The sequence below is a fragment of the Macrobrachium nipponense genome, chromosome 28 (assembly GCF_015104395.2).
Source record: "Macrobrachium nipponense isolate FS-2020 chromosome 28, ASM1510439v2, whole genome shotgun sequence".
Classification (NCBI taxonomy): Eukaryota; Metazoa; Arthropoda; class Malacostraca; order Decapoda; family Palaemonidae; genus Macrobrachium; species Macrobrachium nipponense.
In genome coordinates, this window is record NC_087217.1 from 11,413,804 (window position 1) to 11,433,803 (window position 20,000).

Below are 20,000 nucleotides of genomic sequence, written 5' to 3' on the forward strand. Positions count from 1 at the left end.
GTGATTAGAAATTCATATCTCGATATAATGTGGTTCGGATCCCACAATAAGCTGTAGGTCCCGTTGCTAGGTAACCAATTGGTTCCTAGCCACGTAAAACCACTCGTCCAACGAGGAACTGCGGACACACAAAGCCATCTCAAGATTTCTCTTACAGAAAAGTAATAAAAAGATAAAAAAAAAAAAAAATTTCACGGGACGAAAAATCTGCTTTCGACGGCGTTAATGAACATGGCTGCTGTCGAGCCAGTTTTTTTTTTTTTTTTTTTTTTTTTTTTTTTTTTTTTTTATCAAATCAATCAATCAATAATTCAACGCTTGGCAACTCGATCATCTAACAGGTACTGGATGCCGACGCGATGGTCATCAACTGCCCCGACTTCCAGCTGGCCAAAGGCGATTCACTGACAACTACCATAGTGGGAAAACCGACAACTCTCAAAAAGTAAGACAACAAGCATTTGAATATCTTTAAAGATTAGATAAATAAATAAAAAAAGATAAATACTCTAACCACATAAATTCTTAAATGGTAAAACGGCACTAAACTTGATTGCCTGAAGATCAAGTTGATACGTTTAGACTTGGAAAGTGAGAGAGAGCTGGGCAACCTGGATTGCTTTACGATAAAAAATGAATGGATAATCAATAAAGTCTTAAAATGTTAATTTACATACCAGTAGAGTAAAGAAATAATTCAACAAATAAATGCACAAAAAAAGGAAATTACAATATTTCAAAAATTCGTTGTTACGTGTTACTTTTCCTTCGCATTTTTATTACTGCCCATCTAGCATTACTGATATAGTTAACTGTTATTTTCAATATTATTTCTACAGCTGGTCTGTATTGCATTTTACTTTCCTAAAGCAATTGCATTCAATCACAGAGATGCAATATGTATGTAGTATATTTTATCTTATAAACATGATTATAGACATCATTATTCTTACTATTGGCTGCGGTATCTTATTCTTTCAGCTATCGCTGATGTTATCAGTAATCATTAGTATGATAATATAATTTTACATTTCTTCATATCACTATTATTAACAAAATCATATTGCACAAAAGCATTAATACTTTTCTTCCATTTTTTATTAGACTACACTTTTCCCCACTAATACTATGCGGTCTTATGCAGAGCTCGTTTTTATTACCACAATAAATATTATTACCCTCAAATCTCAGATACACTCTATTCTTCATATAATTATTATTAAAAAAATTAAGTTGCATAAAAGCATTAGTATTTTTCTTCTGTTTCCTATCACACTTTTCGACATTATTACTATTCGGTTTTATACAACGTTTCTTCTTATTACCGCTATAAATATAATTACTGTCAAATCTCAAATGCACTTTATTCTCTACATAATTATTATTAACAAAATTACGTTGCAGAAAAGTATTAGTTTTTTTCCTGTTTCCTATCACACTTTTCCCCATTAATACTATTTGGTCTTCTAGAGTGCTCGTTTTTATGACCGTTATAAATATCATTATCCTCAAATCTCATATACACTTTATTCTTCATATGATTATTAACAAAATTAAGTGCACAAAAGCATTAGTATTTTTCTTCTGTTATTTTTCTATCACACTTTTCGACATTATTGCTATTCGGTTTTATACAGTGTTTGTTCTTATGACCGCTAAAAATATTATTACCCTCAAATCTCAGATACACTTTAGTCTTCATATAATCATTATTAACAAAATCAAGTTGAACAAAAACATCAGTACTCTTCTTCGGTTTCCTGTCACACTTTTCCTCATTAATACAATTCGGTCTTATACAGTGCTCGTTTTTATGACCGTTGTAAATATGATCACCCTCAAATTTCAGATACACTTTGACGAACGGACCGGTGCACCAGATCGTGGAAGGCAACGCAGTGAGGCTGCTCTTCACCTCCAACAGATTTCGAAACCAGCGAGGCTTCCTGTGCACTGTGGCTGCTTTGGGTAAGGCAAAGGTCCACCTTTACTATTTATGCGATTCAAAATAAACACACATTGTTCAAGAAATAGGCCCTAAAGACTATCAACTTCAGAGCAAGCTGCTAAAGACTAGAATCCTCATGGGCAAAAATCTTATCATTAGTAACTAATTTTATTGCGAGCTTGCTGGCACGCCCTACGCACGCTGGAACCCGGCGCTGCTGTCTCCCCATCCCTCCCGATCCCTTACCTACCCTGTCCCCACCTAGGCCGGACAAACAGGTTTGAAGGCGGAGGGCGGATGTCTCCCTCTCCCTCTCGTTCCCCTACCTATCCTGCTCCACCCGGGCCGGACAACAGGTTTCAAGGAGGAAGGTGGATGTCTTCCTTACCCTCTCGTTCCCATACCTATCCTGCTCCACCCGGGCCGGACAACAGGTTTCAAGGAGGAAGGTGGATGTCTTCCTTACCCTCTCGTTCCCCTACCTATGCTGCTCCACCCGGGCCGGACAAACATGTTCGAAGGAGGAGGGTGGATGCCTCCCTTACCCTCTCGTTCCCCTACCCATACCCAGCCCCACCAGAACCGCAAACTGGTTTGCCAGGTGTGGGTGGCTGTGTTATATCTCACGTACTGTCACCCAGGAAAGAGCAAATAAGATCCACTTGAATTATTATTATTATTATTATTATTATTATTATTAATTTTATTTATTATTATTATTATTATTATTATTATTATTATTTTCTAGAAAAAGACCTTCATCAATACTGCTTTTATTGAAAATAATGGCTATTTCAGCTGCGTTTATTTTGATAGAGAGAGAGAGAGAGAGAGAAGAGAGAGAGAGAGAAGGGAGCAGAAGCCCCTTAGCAAGAAGAATCCAGAATAAGTCTTTCTGTATCTTTTGTCAATTGGGTTTAAGTTCCCATTTGTACTGCATTTTGTATAATGTATTCATTTTGACTAATACCATGTTTTTTACACGAATCCCCCATTTGGCGTTTTAATAGTCAACTTGAGTTCAGAAGAAAAGTCAGTAATAAGAAGACTAGAGGAACTTCCATCCAAAATAAACGCGGCTGAAATAGCCATTATTTTCAATAAAACCTGTATTATTATTATTATTATTATTATTATTATTATTATTATTATTATTATTATTATTATTATTAATCCTCAAAGTGTAAAAATTCACTCAGAAGAAGCTCAACGATATCTTTATGTGAAAAGGCTTAAAACACAGAGGAGAGAACAAAAAGGGCATATGAGGTAAATGAAGATAACTCCTTAATCATGCACAGGTCAGACCACAAGGTACTTAAACTTAGGGGTAAAAGCAGTAATGGGATTGAAAGTCGTAAAATGGTTATACACAAATGTGTGTGTGTGTGTCTGCGTCAGAGAGAGAGAGAGAGAGAGAGAGAGAGAGAGAGAGAGGAGAGAGAGAGAGTCACTGACCAAAAAAATTGTTCAATCCGAAAAGTTGTTTACCTGTGACTAATATCGTGTATGTCTAAACCAACAGCCCCAACAACAACGACGACAACTACATCAACGACCACAACTCCCACAACGACAACAGCAATGACGACCCCAACTACCACGACGACGACAACTTCCACTACAACGACAAAGCCCACGACGACCACCACCACATCACCAACAACAACAACCACCACAACGCCCACGACGACAACCACCACATCACCAACAACAACAACCACCACAACGCCCACGACGACAACCACCACATCAACAACAACAACCACCACAACGCCCACGACGACAACCACCACATCACCAACAACGACTACAACTTCCACTACAACGACAAAGCCCACGACGACCACCACCACATCACCAACAACAACAACCACCACAACGCCCACGACGACAACCACCACATCACCAACAACGACTACAACTTCCACTACAACGACAAAGCCCACGACGACCACCACCACATCACCAACAACAACAACCACCACAACGCCCACGACGACAACCACCACATCACCAACAACGACTACAACTTCCACTACAACGACAAAGCCCACGACGACCACCACCACATCGCCAACAACAACAACCACCACAACGCCCACGACGACAACCACCACATCACCAACAACGACTACAACTTCCACCACAACGACAAAGCCCACGACTACCACCACCACAACGCCAACGACAACAACCACCACAACGCCCACGACGACAACCACCACAACGCCCACGACGACAACCACCACAACGACAAAGCCCACGACTACCACCACCACAACGCCAACGACAACAACCACCACATCGCCCACGACAACAACCACCACATCGCCCACGACAACAACCACAACATCGCCCACAACAACAACCACAACAACAACCGTTTCGACGACAACGCTGCCGCCTTTGTCGCATCCTGACTGCGGCATCACCAACAGGGACAGGATCGTCAATGGGCAGTCGGCGACCGCTAACGAATATCCATGGCAGGTAAGACAGGGTTAGGGATCTCCGTGAGTATTTCGGGATGAGGCTGCTGGCCCCCTCTCCCCTCTCTCTATATGTCCTTGGCTGCAACTCAACCGAGTCGACTCATTTCCAGAAACTTGGTTCGCTGCATAGGGCAACATAGGCATGATGGATTTTTTTGCCCATCGCAACTTTTCAAAGCTATCGGACACGGCCAGAAAGCAACCTCTTACACGTGCACTTTCATGAAATGTTATGGTCAAACTCTGAGCAATCACCACTAGAGGAAAAAAGTCAGCACACCGGACTCATCACAGCATTGTCAGCAAAAAATCCACATGCGGACACGTGTGCTCGAATTGCAGCATAGAAATGTCTAGTCAGACTCGCAACTTCAGAAACCCATGATTCTCAAAAAAAGGTTCTATACTGACACGAAGTAAGCACATTTCACGAAATTATCTCCAGGATATATCTAAGGTGTTCAAAATTTGTCTCAAAGACAACTCTCACATGATACTGCCCAATTATATAAAAAAAATATCACCTATCCAGGATAAAAAAAAAAACTACGATAAACTCGCAATTCAGCAATTATATGCCTCCAAAAATAACACACTGGTGAAGATAAAAAATGAACATCAGTCATCACCACTCATCACCACTTAGCACCATTTTAAAGTAATCTCTCCAACACCAAGCAAATCTCCATTAAAAAAAAATAATCTCTGTGTCCCCATTTATAATTGTGACTTCCAAAGCATAAGGAAAACTTACACCACATCCCATATGCATATCATTTCCTTTTCTCTTCATTCAAGAGAAAGAAAATATCTTTCTAAAAAAAACCCTATGGGCATCTCACATCATCAACCAATCATTATCAGCTGATGTCCTGTGGCACTGGAAATTTCCTTATTCAAGGGTAAACTCGTCCCCGATGCCCCGACACAAAGAAAAAAAAATAAGGAATTCACCCCCACTAAAAAAAAGAGAACTTCACCTTCCCGGTAAGCAATGCCCCTCGAGGTAGACCACTACTACCCTCCCCTTGCAATACCCCTGTGGGTCAGTCAGCAAAAATTAACTTCACAATGAAAGAAAACTCGGAATCTGCTCAATTATAAACACGCTAACACACACATGCAGACGTCTCGGGAATGCACTCACAAGATCTCAGCTCTAACTGGCTGTGCCCAACCCCTCGAGGGATTACGATGGGCAAATTTGATGATTCCAGTAAGATCCTTCCCTTCCCATTACCACAGTTAACGGACGGATATTTCTCATTCCCTCTCACTTAGTAACTGAAATTTAACAATTTTCCACAATCTCACATAAGGCTTTTTCGTTCGACCACCGCTGCCACCACTATTAACAGCGAAGGGCGTCGCCCCCCCCCCCCCCCCACTATTTAAATGTTTGGTATGCGTTTAACCATAGAGTAAGGCGAACTGGTTACACTCAGTCCCTTCTCTCTCTCTCTCTCTCAAGGTGATCACCAGCATAGCCTTCTCTCTCTCTCTCTCTCTCTCTCTCAAAGCGATCACTGGCAAAAGCCCTCTCTTATAACATATATATATATATATATATATATATATATATATATATATATATATAATACACTCACACATTAAGACAGGGAGACAAGAGGATAGCCAGTGACATTTATTAGCAGACGCGATTCGAAAAAGTATATTTGTCACTGGTTATATTCTTGTCACCCTGTCTTGATGTTACTTTGGCTTGGTTGCGCCAACATCTCCAGTCTATTACACACACACACACACACACACACACACACACACACACACATATATATATATTATATATATATATATATATATATATTTATATAAGAAACATGGTGATGGTGAATATTACAAGAAATGTCTAAACCATGGAAGCACTTATCAATATCCACAGTTCATCAGGGTAGCCAAAGATACTTTCTCTTATTTGCTTATATATAAAATATAGTTTACATCAAATTCAGTTTAATAGTATTTTATGTATTTAGATATACTCGATAATAAGGATAATTACTTTAAAAGAAGCCCCACTGGTCTCCCTTGAAAAAACTACGCTGGAATGAATCTACGAAACTTATCCTGCTATATATGATACACAATATGTAACATTATATTTAATTTTCTGTGTAACACACAAAGCCTATGGGTTATACAATTCTCGATATAAAAAAATTAGAAGACAGTGAATTAACAGTAAAATTTACTCGGTATATTGTAATATCATAAGTACGTTGTAAATCACATAAATACTGAATTACAGCTAGCTTCTTGACAGAACAGGTACACTATAGTAGATTCACATCAACCATGCATCTATTGTCTAGGTCCATCCCTTACGACGCTCCTGATTGGCAGTTGATAAGCCAATCACAGAACTGGAAGCTCTCATTCTTTAGAGAGAGTTCACATAGGCAGGATGTACGTTCCACCTCTCCTGAGGGATACTTTTGAAAGACGTATCCCTCAGGAGAGGTAGAACGTACATTCTGCCTATAAGAACTCTCTCCAGAGACTGAGAGTTTCCAGCCTTGTGATTGGCTTGTCAACAGCCAATCAGGAGCGTCGTAAGGAACTGACCTAGACATCAGATGTGAATCTACTATAGTTCAATGATAAACCCAGTTACGCCCATCACAGTAGAGCTTGTGCTATTCGCATGCTTCCAGAATCCCCCACGAAAAATATACCAGAAAATGAGGAAATTGGATCCCACGACAGTTGTTAAAACCCCACAAGAGAAACATTATTATTATCCTACTTCTAGATGACGTTACTACAATTGATTTTCGATTGCTTATTGTTTTCCAGAGCTTCTTAGAGGTGAAGTGGAGCGACGGAAAGAATCAACTGTGCGGAGGAAGCCTTATCACGAAGCAGTGGATTCTGACTGCGGGGCACTGCGTTCTCAGGTACTGAGAGAGAGAGAGAGAGAGAGAGAGAGAGAGAGAGAGAGAGAGATGATGATGAATGTGTGCATACGCCGTGAATGAATGAAGGCAATTATTTGATAAAAACTGACGGTGACACACGTGAATTCAAAGTATATATGTCTTACCTTATATTCTTCAAGTTATAATCGAGTGGGAGCGAGTTCCACTACTTTATTTTCATCAGTGAACAGCCCATCTTAAGCGTGGCTATTTTGCTCTCCTGCATCTGAAAAACAGCAAAAACAAAATAAATAAATAATTAAAAAAATGGAAAAACAAATCAAATAAATGAAATGAATTCCCCCACCGGAATTGGCTGACTTCCAGAACTGAGGGCTTCACAAAGAGTGGATCAGGTTATTGTCTGGATAAGAAGAAGAAGAAGAAGAAGAAGAGAGGACTAAAAACTGCAACCTATCTAAAATTCCATCCCCTTCTATATAGTATATATTTTCCTTCCTTTCCATACCAGAAAGGACGGCAGCGGCAACTTGTGGAAACCCGAGGTGAAGGTGACTCTGGGGATGCACACTCGCACCACTCCTCTAGCAAATGGCGGCTTCCAAGTCACCGCCACAGCCGTCGAAATACACCCCCAGAATAATTTCGCCTACGATCTAGCTCTCATCAAGTAAGTTTCCGATTCCCGTTTTCTTAGTTCTTGAATAATGCCTAGAATTGATACAAAATTGTAAATTTCCACACAAAAATAAGAAGGAAAAAGCAATTTCTCATTGACACAGCCAGCCATCCGGGGTGAATATCATAGCTTCAGAGTTATTACAAGAAAAACGACACAGTACATTCATACACACACACACACACACACACACACACACACACACAACACACATATATATATATATATATATATATATATATATATATATATATATATATGTATGTAAATAAATTCCTCTGTTAAAACAGGATACGTCCCAAGTATAAAAGGCCTATTAAAACACCTGATATGGTTTGAAGAACGTCCACCGAAATATAGTCCTTGGCTTTTAAAACAAAGTGTTTTAATTGGCCTTTTATACTTGAGATATATATATATATATATATATATATATATATATATATATATATATATATATATATACACACATATAAATTAGCTGACCAACCGGGCACTGCCCAGGAAAACTCTGAATGACAACCAGTAAGCTCACTCTCTCTCCTCCAAACCGCCTCTTACTCTCTCTCTCACTCTCTCCCTTTCCCATTACGATATTTACCTCAGTTACATTGCCCAGCATTATTGACCTTTTAAATTCCACCACTTCTCACCCCCAATACCTACTGGTGCTGAACTTGGAGGAATAACAGTTTTATTCCTCCATGTAGCTAAACTATCCCTTCCCACCCCCTTCTCACCCGTTTCTAGTTTCACCGGCCGTTAGGTACACATTATCGTGATGCCTTCTCTGAAGTAACGGCGCGCTGCCTCTCTTACTATCCCTTCTTCGGCTATTCCCACTTGGCCACTTTAATCTGTGGGTGCTTTCTTAGTAGTAGTAAATAATAATAATAATAATAATAATAATAATAATAATAATAATAATAATAATAATAATAATAATATTCACTTCATGAATTAAATGAATTTACTTCCTAGATTCAAAAGTTCAGCCATGAAGATCATCTAGCAATTAAGTAACAACAACAACAACATTCAACTAACCTGTACTGTTTAATCAGCTTAAATTGAGTGATAGGACTAAAACCAATCAGCATTTCTGAAATATATTCGCGAAGACAATTCATTCCACTACTCTGCTGATTTCATTCCCAAGGTTGAATATTAACAAAAGAAACTGAATAAAGAGTCATCGATTCTACTATAGTAGATTCACATCAACCGTGCATTTGATGTCTAGGCCAGTCCCTTACGACGCTCCTGATTGGCTGTTGATAAGCCCATCACAGGGCTGGAAACTCTCATTCTCTCTCGAGAGTTCACATAGGACTGATGTACGTTCCACCTTTCCTGAGGGATACTTTTGAAAGACGTATCCCTCAGGAGAGGTGGAACATAGATCCTACCAATGTGAACTCGAGAGAGAGACTGAGAGTTTCCAGCCCTGTGATTGGCTTATCAACAGCCAATCAGGAGCGTCGTAAGGGACTGGCCTAGACATCAAGTGTACGGTTGATGAGAATCTACTATAGTATTACAAGCTATCATTTACCTACACACAAATACACTCAGTTATTCTTACTCTCCAGGTTGCCGCAGGAGGTCGAGTACAAACGAGAGGTGCGCCCCGTGTGCCTGCCCAATAGGAATTTGCTGGGACGCAATGTCACAAGTGTACTCATGGCATTGATTGGCTGGGGGAAAACTGAGACAGGTGCGTTCCCTAACCAGTACCTGTGGATTTGTTGCAGAATGGAATATAGAATTTAGGCCAATGGCAAAGCGCTGGAACCTAAGAGTTCATTCATCAATCAAAAGGGAAAATGACAAGGAGAAGGTTTGAAAGGTATGACAGGAGGAAAACATCGCAATTGCACAATGAAACAATTGTTAGAGAGGATGAAAAGTCAGATGGAAGAAAGAGTAAGAACGTAGGTACAGTAAAAGGAATGAAAGAGGTTGCAGCTAGGGGACGAAGGGATGCTGAAAAGACCCTTAATCAATGCCTACTGTGCACCACTTGAGGTGCACTGACGCCACTACCCGCTACGGGGATAGACTTGTTATAGGTCATTCATGAAATAGTGATAATGAATGTAAAAGTATTGCAGGCTATGAACATCAAATAAGACCAATTTCTTGACCTTCAATCTTGATATATACTGTTAATAATACACTTGAAATCCTTGAGCTTTACGAGGACTAATGTGCCCATCTTTAGTGGGAATGACACTAATTCAAAATGTCTACAGTCAATCAGATTATTTATATCAGGTTCCACCTTGAGTTTCTGATTAAATGATCATTCCGGTCTGCTGCTGTTATACTCTCTTGTGCTGCTCAATGCTGAGTGTGGGACACGAGGGTCAGGTATTTGACTTTCTGTTAGTCAAGAGAATAAGTACGGGTAATATATTAAAAGCCTTCCTGACCGACCTGCAGACCTTAGTTTCTCTAAGATCATGGCTGGCGTTTATCTTACCTATAGTATTAAAAGGTTTGTTCCCAGCTCCAGTTGGTAAAGAATGAGTTAAGACTCCCTCCACAACCCAAAGGTGTTTTACGTTATTGATTTCGTATAAACATATACTATCCTTAAAAGTTCATACTATGGATAAAATCTCAAGAATGCGTGGCTACTGCATAATTTTTATCGTCAACATAACGGCTCTTTTGTGTTCCCTTATGCCCCTATGCGTTTCTTCAACTTTCTTCCTGTCACCCCATCGTAGCCAAACTGCAATAGATACAATTTGGCCACGGTATACAGCCGCTTCGAACTTTTCCTTCATTTTCCTAATTTTGTCTTTCAAATGGAATTTAGATAGCACTGGCAAAGTGTAAAAAAAATTCATGCGGTTTATCCCTAGGATTTTTGGCGCCCTTTTAATTTAGCGTGACATGGTAACTTTATAGTTTTCTTTCCGTCGGCCACTTTCATTTCTCACCATTTAGAGTAAACAAGCCTTGTTTTTTTTTCTTTTTTTTTCTATGAGGTTTATCTCCTCGTCCAAGTAAGAGTCAGGCAACATAACCGCAACAAACCAGATTGGTCGAGTACTCATGAGATCCAACAGGAACCTGATTAAAATAATATGAACATGAAGAAATTTTAATTTAATTTTTTTCTCTCTACTTTCCTCGTAAAGCTTAAGGATTTTAAGCGCAGTTTTGCTAATATATCAAGACAAAGGTCTTATGTTATCCTTAGTACTATTTATAAAATAATACATTCTACGGACAACATTAAACATGAAATTTATAAGTCCTGCGTATAGTTTTCTATAACTATGGAATTTTTAACAGCTCTAAACACAACGACCTAACTATGAAAATTAAGTACTATTTATAATAATACTAAGAAAATGTCTAATTAATATAATCAAACCATAGTTTTCCACGATAAAGACATTCACTTAATTTAAGTTCATTAGACAATTGCTCCGGTAATGAACTCAAGAGAAGCAAATACACGATGGACAGTGACGGGGCTAACAGACAAACTTCAGGTGTGGACGCAATTAAATAACACCCCCCCCACCCCCCCCCCCCCCCCCCCCACCCCCCCCCCCCCCCCCCTCCGCCCTCTCCCGCAGGTAAACTGACGGACGAGCTGCGCGAACTAAGTCGATACGGGATAGAGTCTGCCATTTGCAAGACCGTCTTCGGGTCGTACATCACCGATCATCACTTCTGCACGAGTGGAATCGACGAGAAGCACATCTGCTTGGTAAGCATGACTGCTGATCACTTCATGTAAAGAGTTCCTCGTTGGTTGAGTGGTTTTCGCGCGCGGCTACTACCAATCCGGTGGTCCGAAGTTCGATTCTCGGCTCGGCCAACGCGGAATCAAAGGAATCTATTTCTGGGGATAGAAATTTATTTCTCGATATAATGTGGTTCGGATCCCACAATAAGCTGTAGGTCCCGTTGATAGGCGACCAACTGTTTCCTAGCTGTTAATAAGCTGGTTAAACTAAGGTATACTTAATTTTACTTAAAACTTCAACTTAATGTAAAATCATTCTGTTATCTATCTCATTTTTTTGACAAGTGTGTGTAACCGCTGGTTATCAAAAGCCTGCAATTACGTTTCATTTGCTCGACAAGTGTTATCGCCTGGTAATCATAGACTGCAACTACTTCATTTGTTTGACAAGTGCAATTACTGGTTATCATAAAAAGTCCCCAACTATCTGGTTATCTGAAGCCCACTATCACGAGAATTGATCTTTGTGGGAGGTCTCCTGTCAAGGTAGATGGAATATTTACATATTCATAAAAATAAATACTTCACAACGTTTCTTCGGCGCAATCAAGTTTTCTGTACAGCTTATAATCAAGGCCACCGAAAATAGAGCTATTTTTCGGTGGTCTCGGTATACTGCTGCATGAGCCGCGGCCCATGAAACTTTAACCATGGTTCCGTGGTGGCCTGTCCTATATAGTTGCCAGACACAATAAAACTTCTGAAGCTAGAGGGCTGTAATTTGGTATGTTTGACGATTGGAGGGCGGATGATCAACATACCGATTTGTAGCCCTCTAGCCTCAGTAGTTTTTAAGATCTGAAGGCGGACAGAAAAAAGTGCGGACGGACAGACAAAGCAGGCACGATAGTTTTCTTTTACAGAAAACTAAAAAATCATGCACAATACCCTATTTCAAAAGAAAATGATTGAAACTGCAGAGATCCCTTTAGAAATTTAATCCTATAATTTTATTTTTTTTCTCTGAATGAAAGTGGTTTCCTTCAGCAATTTAATCCTGTAATTTTATTTATTTATTTATTTTTATTTTTTGTTTTTTTTTCAGGGCGACAGCGGAGGCCCTGTGATGACAGTGGACAGAGGCCGCTTCACGCTCACAGGAGTCGTCAGCTTCGTTGCAACCCAAGACTGCAAAGGACAGTACCCAGACGGCCACATTTCGGTGGTCCATTTCCTGGACTGGATTCAAGAAATAACGAAGCAAGCTCTGTACTAGGAAAGCGATGATGCTCTCCTTGATTAGAGAAAAAAACGAGACGACAACCAGCCTTCAAACACAACCAGCTGCTAACCGACAGCCAGTATCTTGGAAGGAAAATTCGAAGTAGACCGATTCAAAGATAGTTTTTAACCTTTACATATATTATCATGTTTTTAGGACAAACTACGTTCATTTAACTTCATGCCTTCATTGATGGTCCATTTTCCCTACAAAAAGATAGTCAAGTTTTTTATTCCTGCCCATCTACAACAACTCCCTGAAATTAAATATTAAAAGTATGAAACTATAAAATCAGAGCGCAATTTCCACAACAGACAAAAAGCTTGCGGAAGACACCACCATCTCCCACTGAAAGGATGAAGAAGATCCGTCAATTTTCATTTAACTGGTAAGGTTACCGGCAGAACAAAGCCTTGTAAACTGTGATATACAAACGTAGTTTAATTTTAATGAAAAAAAAATTAAAATTGGGGGTAGATACGACATACGCTAGAAATGTAATTTATTCTTTACGTGTATTAAAATTTGTGTGTGTTTATAATTTATTACTGCAATAAAGTGAAAATATAAAATAGTTTTTTTCGGCATGAAATGACTTGCATGAAAAGTTACGTACATCATCAGGATCATGCAAAAAAGGGGGAATATTGGGACTATATATTATATAATATTAATTATTTATATATATATATATATAATTTATATATTATATATATATATATATATTATAATTATTATATATATATATTATATAAAATATATATATATATGATATATAATATATATATAATAATTATATATATTATTATATTATATATATATAATATATATTCTATATATATATATATACTATATATATATAATATATTATATATATATATATATATAGATATATATCTATTATTATATATACATATATGTACAATCAACTGGTCACTTTTACTAGATACATATATAATTATAATAGCCACAATACCCTCTTGAGTCCTGCAACCTCACTTCGTCGTGATTATGGTATTGCGAGTTCGATTCCCGCTACCGGACATCAGGATTTCTTCATATTTCTTGCACTTGGATCTTAAGGTGACAATTGTATCGAAAAAAAGCCCCGAAGAATCCAAGCAGTTAGAGGGCATTGTGGCTGTTACAATTACATACATACACACAAACACATATATATATATGTGTGTGCGTGTGTGTGTGTGTGTGTGTGTAATTGTAACAGCCACAATGCCCTCTAACTGCTCGAATTCTTTGGGCTTTTTTTCGATATGCTTGTCACTGCAAAGCTTTAAGATCCAAGTGCAAGAAATATGAAGAAATCCCGATGTCCGGTAGCGGGAATCGAACTCGCGATACCATAATCACAACGAAGTGAGGTTGCAGAACTCAAGAGGGTATTGTGGCTATTATAATTACTAGCAAACTTACCCATCTATGATGGGTGATAAAATACGGGTGCAGAAGTGAAAATTTATATGTACTATTTGTTCAGCAATATTAAAATAAGGGCGATTACACGAATAGTCTCTCTCTCTCTCTCTCTCTCTCTCTCTCTCGTAATGTAATTCAAGGGACGATCAATGAACGCAGAGGAATTCTTATTCATTGTTGTTTCCCCTCTTTTAATGATATTCTCTCTCTCTCTCTCTCTCTCTCTCTCTCTCTTAAAGTAAGTGAAGGGACGATCAATGAACGTAAAGAAGTTCGTATTCATTATTGTTTACCCTCTTTTAATGATTCTCTCTCTCTCTCTCTCTCTCTCAATGTAAGTCAAGTAACGAATACGGTGATGGGATTATCGGATTACTTAGCTCTCAAATCACAAATGATCTCCTCTCTCTTTCTCTCTCTCATTTTTCGATAGCAAGATAAATTTATAAAATTGTAGTGCATTAATGTCGTTAAATGGCTCTCTCTCTCTCTCTCTCTCTCTCTCTCTCTCTCTCTCTCTCTCTTGTCGGTGACTTTCATTTAACAGAATAGGGATCTTGATTGGTTTGTTTCTTTGTCAATTACTTTGCACGGTGATACGAATAATAAAGTATCTTTCTTTTTATTATGTTACTGCAAAGACGCAACTTGTATGTCAGTGCGTTATGGCTACTGATAAATGCTCTTATGATCCTGAGTCTTCCAAAAAAGAGTAGAAAGTAGGAACTTGTCAGTTTCCTTTTTATTGTGTCCATTGGCAGGATCGAAATTCCGAAGCAACATTACTGGGCAGTACTTCTTCAACGTTATTTTGTGCACTGGCAGTCCCGATGGATTTAAGTTATTAAAAAAATCTTGCCGATAATGATGATAATTTTCATCTTCTATTGTGTCCGAGCTGAAATATTCACGACTTTCTCCAGGGAAGTTGTACAGAAATTATATATGAAAAATCGTAAAGTAACTAAGTCTACGGGAATAACCAGCCTCGTTTCACGGCCAGAAACAGCTCCGTTTCAGGGAATCCCTTCTCACCCCCACCCCCTACAAAGGAGGGGGTAGGTTGGATGAAAAACCATTACAAACCATCTTAGGGGTCCCCATCATAACCCTGCCAAGTTTCATGCCCATCTGACCAGCCGTTTGGCCGTGATTGAATGACAGACAGACAGACATTACGCCCATTATAGTATGATGATGATATGATATATGTATATAGTAAAAGTGACCAGTAGATTGTACAACACACACACACACACACACACACACACACACACACATATATATATATATATATATATATATATATATATATATATATATATATACATGGGCCTTAGGTGGGGCTCCACCACAAAAGCAAGCGATCAACCTTGCACCTGAAGAGCGGAAGGTTGCAGTACCAGTCCAGGAAAACGCAATATGGGAAAGTAATGTTTCAGCTTGGAAGCAAGAGAAAATAGTATGGAGCTTAAGCCAAAAACCAAGTGCTGGGATCTGTGAGGTCATTCGGCGCTGAGATTGAAACTGGCAGTAAAAAGGTTCGAAAGATGTATATAACGCAAGTAAAACCTCAAGGCAGTTGCACTGTGAAACAATTGTTAGGACAGGGTGCAAAGTAAGATGGAGGAAAGTGATCATGAACGGAGGTACAGTAAAAGGAATAAAAGGGGTTGCAGTTAGGGACCGAAGGGGCGTTGCAAAGAATCTCAAGTAATGCCTACAGTCCACCACATGAGGTGCACTGACGGCACTATCCCCCGAAGCAACCTTGGAAGTAAGTTGTTAAAAAAAACAATTATGTAACTTATTGCACAATCAGAAAATCCTGTAAAAAGTGGTGGTCTGACTGGTATCACAGGGCTGAAATGTACCTCTCTCTCTCTCTCATCTGCTCTCTCTATCTCTCTCTCTCTCTCTCTCTCTCTCTCTCTCATATATATATATTAATATATATATATATATATACATATATATATATATATATATATTATATTATATATATGCACTTGAATACCCTAAATAGGCCTACCTTTACAGTTTCATTAACGGTTAAGAATCACTCGTAACTTGCAGACCTTCGAAAGTCAGTGGCCTCCCAACGCATTGTAAACAACTCAAGAGCTCAGGGGCATTACCTACAATCTAATCTACGTTTTTCATTCTCGCCAGACCAAAAGTTGATAGTTTATTTAAAAAAAAAATAAATGATAATGAATGCAAACCTTCTACCTACGACACATTTCACGACCAGCTACGATGTCATTTCTCGTACGTCACTGCTTCGGCGAGATCTCGCACGAGAACTTGCACTATGACTATGCTTCCATAGCAAGCGCGCTCAAACCTGAACATCGAATCGAACACAGTCCAACATGCTGGCCATTCATTTCTCGCACTACTTCAAAGATACACCGAGGTTTAAAGGGAGAAGTTCATTAGCACGGCCCTTTTAGCTTTGTTCTTCTCTTTCATTAGACGAGGAATAGCCACTTATTTACATTTCGGTTGGAAGACGTATCCACATTTCCCTCCACTTTTTGTAATGACCTCGATTTCCCCCTACCAGGGATAAGAAGACGACCCTCCAAAACCCGTTCTGTAACTTCCCAGAGCAACTATATCCACTACTACAAGACTGGCCGAGATATCGTTTTAGCAGGAAAGATAAGTCTATAGTGTAATTCGATTGGGGGTAAAATACAGGCCAACACTGTATTATTGTTATTATTATTATTATTATTATTATTATTATTATTATATTAATTTCAGTAGATGAAACCTATTCACAAAGACTAAGAACACAGGGGCCATTGACTTGAAATTCAACCTTTGAAAGGATGTTGGTTTCAACCTCCCACCGCTAAAGACCTCACACTACAGCAGTAACTGATCATGATACAGAGCCAGTAATTTTTCATCGGCCTGGGGGAGGGGGACACGCGAACCCCCGACATTTGAGTGGCATACCACGGCACTAACCGATATACCAGGGGCCGAAAATGTGTGAAAAGTGACCCAACCACTATGTTAAAACTTATAAACTCTAGATTAACTATTTTTTTAAATAAAACGCTGAGAAGAATCAGCCATGCCAATTATCACTGAAAGCAGCCTGTGTTTTTAGCGAACAGTTTATGAAGGCGGTATCGTATCTGTCATAAAGACAGTTTAACAAAAGTCTTTGTTATAAACATAGGCCTATACCTCATCTTTCCTTTGAGATTGCGGAGAGAGAGAGAGAGAGAGAGAGAGAGAGAGAGAGAGAGAGGAGAGAGAGAGAGGTAAGTAATCTGTCAAAAAGAATAATAATAATAATATTCTCAGGCAATCTCTTAGGTTTAAAGTAATGATTTTAAAATGTAGCTAATCTGGTGAATAATTCAGTTTTGGGAGATACAAGTTAGGCATCACTAGCCATATAAGATATGAGATAAGGTGAGATAAGCAAGTTCACTGTTATCTACTTAGTAACTTGATTATATTGTAATACTATAATGTAAACCCTCACCAGATTCCGGTTGAAGATCAAAGTGAAAAAGTAGCAATTTCTTTAACAATTACAGATCCTACCAAACTTCTAGGGTACGCGTAAAGATTGTTTAAAAAAAAAAATTGCAAGGTCGCGCGCAGATCGAGTTGCTAATTAGTAGTTTTACCGATTTATACGTAGAAAACATCCCAGTGAAAAACCTGGTATATCCAAAGCAGCTCGCGCAATCAAAATAGAATCAGATACTACGTTATTTCAGGTCACCTTGACAAGCCAAGCCTTGGACTTTACAGTCTTGAGAGGGAATAATAAAAATAAGTTTCGCAATCAGATATCTCCGTTGTTATGGAAAAGTTCCACCCAGGAGAGAGAGACCTTCGGGCAGGTCTGACGCCAAGGAATATCTGCGGACTTGAGTCTGGGAGCAGACGGTGGCTGGTTGGAAGTGCGTGTTAAGAGTGAAAATGCGCAAGAAACGTTCTGGGATTCTACTTTTCTTCAGAGGATTCCTTAGGCTGTTAATATCTCACTAGAGTTTTACCGGAGAGGTAAGTTATTACTTGAAAATGTCTACTGTATGTGCTAATCGTTCCATATATATAGTTTTACAATAAAATTGCATGGATATGTACGCGCGCAAATACACACATCTATTATATATCATATAATATATATAGATAATATATATTATTATATATAGATGTAAATAAATTCTTCTTAAAACAAGATATGTCTCAAGTATAAAAGGCGCATTAAAACACTGGTTTAAAGCTAAGGGCTATATTTCGGTGGACTTACTTGGTAAGGGTGGAAGTTGTCCACCGAAATATAGTCGTCAGCTTTAAACCGGTGTGTTTTAATGAACCCTTTATACTCATACACACACACACACACACACGCACACACATATATATATTTATATATATTATCATCTTAAATTCAATAATAACTTGAAATCAATCATAAATTTTGAGGCTCCCTGGTTTCTGGTAAGATTTATGATGCATGTACGTTCATATATATATATATATATATATATATATATTATAATACATATATATATATATATATATATATATATATATATATATATTTCCAATTACCTTCTTATTAGGACATTACGACTTCCGTGTTATATTTCGCTTCAGAAAAACGTAATGTCAAATAGATGGGATTTTTTAAAAGCAAGTTCGTCAATAAAGAAAATATATTAAATAAAAAAAAATATTGTTGGTGGTTGTACAGAATTATGCAACGATCAAGTTTGGATTTGGCTAAAATTTATACATCACTCCTCGTTCGACCCGCAGGCGAGTAGTGCTGTCAGTACACCTTACGCGGCACACTGCAGGCATTACTTTGCAGTGTCCCTTCGGCCCCTAGCTGCGACCTCTTGCATTCCTTTTCTGTACCTCCATTTATATTCTCTTTCTTCCATCTGACTTTCCACCCTCTCTGTCAACTTCCATTTCAGCGCTGAATGACCTTATAGGTCCCAGCGCTTGGACTTTGTAGTTGTGCTTGAATGAGTTGATAACAACCGTGGCTCTATACAAAGCATTATACAATGAATGGGTAGATGATTTTTTAGTGGAAAAAAAAAAGAAGTCAGGAACTCTGAACAAAGGGAGCCGTTCAGTATCGCAATGGAAGATCAAGAAAAGACAGCATATATATATATATATATATATATATATATATATATATATATATATAAGATAAGCATCATGTAAAAATGGCATGCCTTAAAAAATGAGATGTCACCTACACCATCCATATTCCTTAAGCACAAATTGTATCATACACAAGAGGGGTAATTTCTGACCGATCAAAATATCTGGGGCATTGCACCGAGATGTACACAATCTATCACAGTGGGTACATCCGGTGCATCGCTTCCTTCTGAAATAAACTGAAGGTTTAAGCATGTATGCTCTATTCAGAGTTTGATTCAGTTCCTCAGTCCGCCTGTTGCAATCGAAAAGTATCAATGCCATTAAGGCAGGCCGCCATCTCGGTATTGTTTGTTTGTTGGTATGGTGTTTTTACGTTGCATG

The 20,000-nt window shown here is 38.5% G+C and overlaps 2 protein-coding genes and 1 long non-coding RNA gene across 8 annotated transcripts in view; 2 read left to right on the top strand and 1 right to left on the bottom strand.

The window, feature by feature from the left end:
• Positions 1-13,588, top strand: part of LOC135201412 (mucin-5AC-like) — a 21,875-nt gene extending 8,287 nt beyond the window's left edge. For both annotated transcript variants that reach the window (XM_064230317.1, XM_064230318.1), the window contains exons 5-12: positions 342-445; positions 1,850-1,968; positions 3,474-4,441; positions 7,261-7,361; positions 7,855-8,013; positions 9,615-9,739; positions 11,622-11,755; positions 12,840-13,588. In XM_064230317.1, coding sequence (XP_064086387.1) covers positions 342-445; positions 1,850-1,968; positions 3,474-4,441; positions 7,261-7,361; positions 7,855-8,013; positions 9,615-9,739; positions 11,622-11,755; positions 12,840-13,010 — 1,881 coding nt within the window. In that variant the 3' untranslated portion in view covers positions 13,011-13,588. The remainder of the gene's footprint in view (positions 1-341; positions 446-1,849; positions 1,969-3,473; positions 4,442-7,260; positions 7,362-7,854; positions 8,014-9,614; positions 9,740-11,621; positions 11,756-12,839) is intronic.
• Positions 1-16,676, bottom strand: part of LOC135201415 (uncharacterized) — a 49,009-nt gene extending 32,333 nt beyond the window's left edge. Inside the window, exons 1-3 of one of the 3 annotated variants that reach the window (XR_010311526.1) lie at positions 16,483-16,592; positions 7,508-7,608; positions 7,025-7,364 (exon numbers count right to left, since the gene is read on the bottom strand). This is a non-coding gene — a long non-coding RNA (uncharacterized LOC135201415). Of the gene's footprint in view, positions 1-7,024; positions 7,365-7,507; positions 7,609-16,482 lie in introns of those variants that run through there. The other 2 variants (XR_010311524.1, XR_010311525.1) reach the window with 2 other exon arrangements.
• A 1,604-nt stretch (positions 16,677-18,280) lies between these two features.
• Positions 18,281-20,000, top strand: part of LOC135201416 (solute carrier family 25 member 45-like) — a 41,899-nt gene continuing 40,179 nt past the window's right edge. Inside the window, exon 1 of one of the 3 annotated variants that reach the window (XM_064230325.1) lies at positions 18,281-18,491. The gene's annotated coding sequence lies outside the window, so the exon portion shown is untranslated. The remainder of the gene's footprint in view (positions 18,492-20,000) is intronic. The other 2 variants (XM_064230324.1, XM_064230323.1) reach the window with 2 other exon arrangements.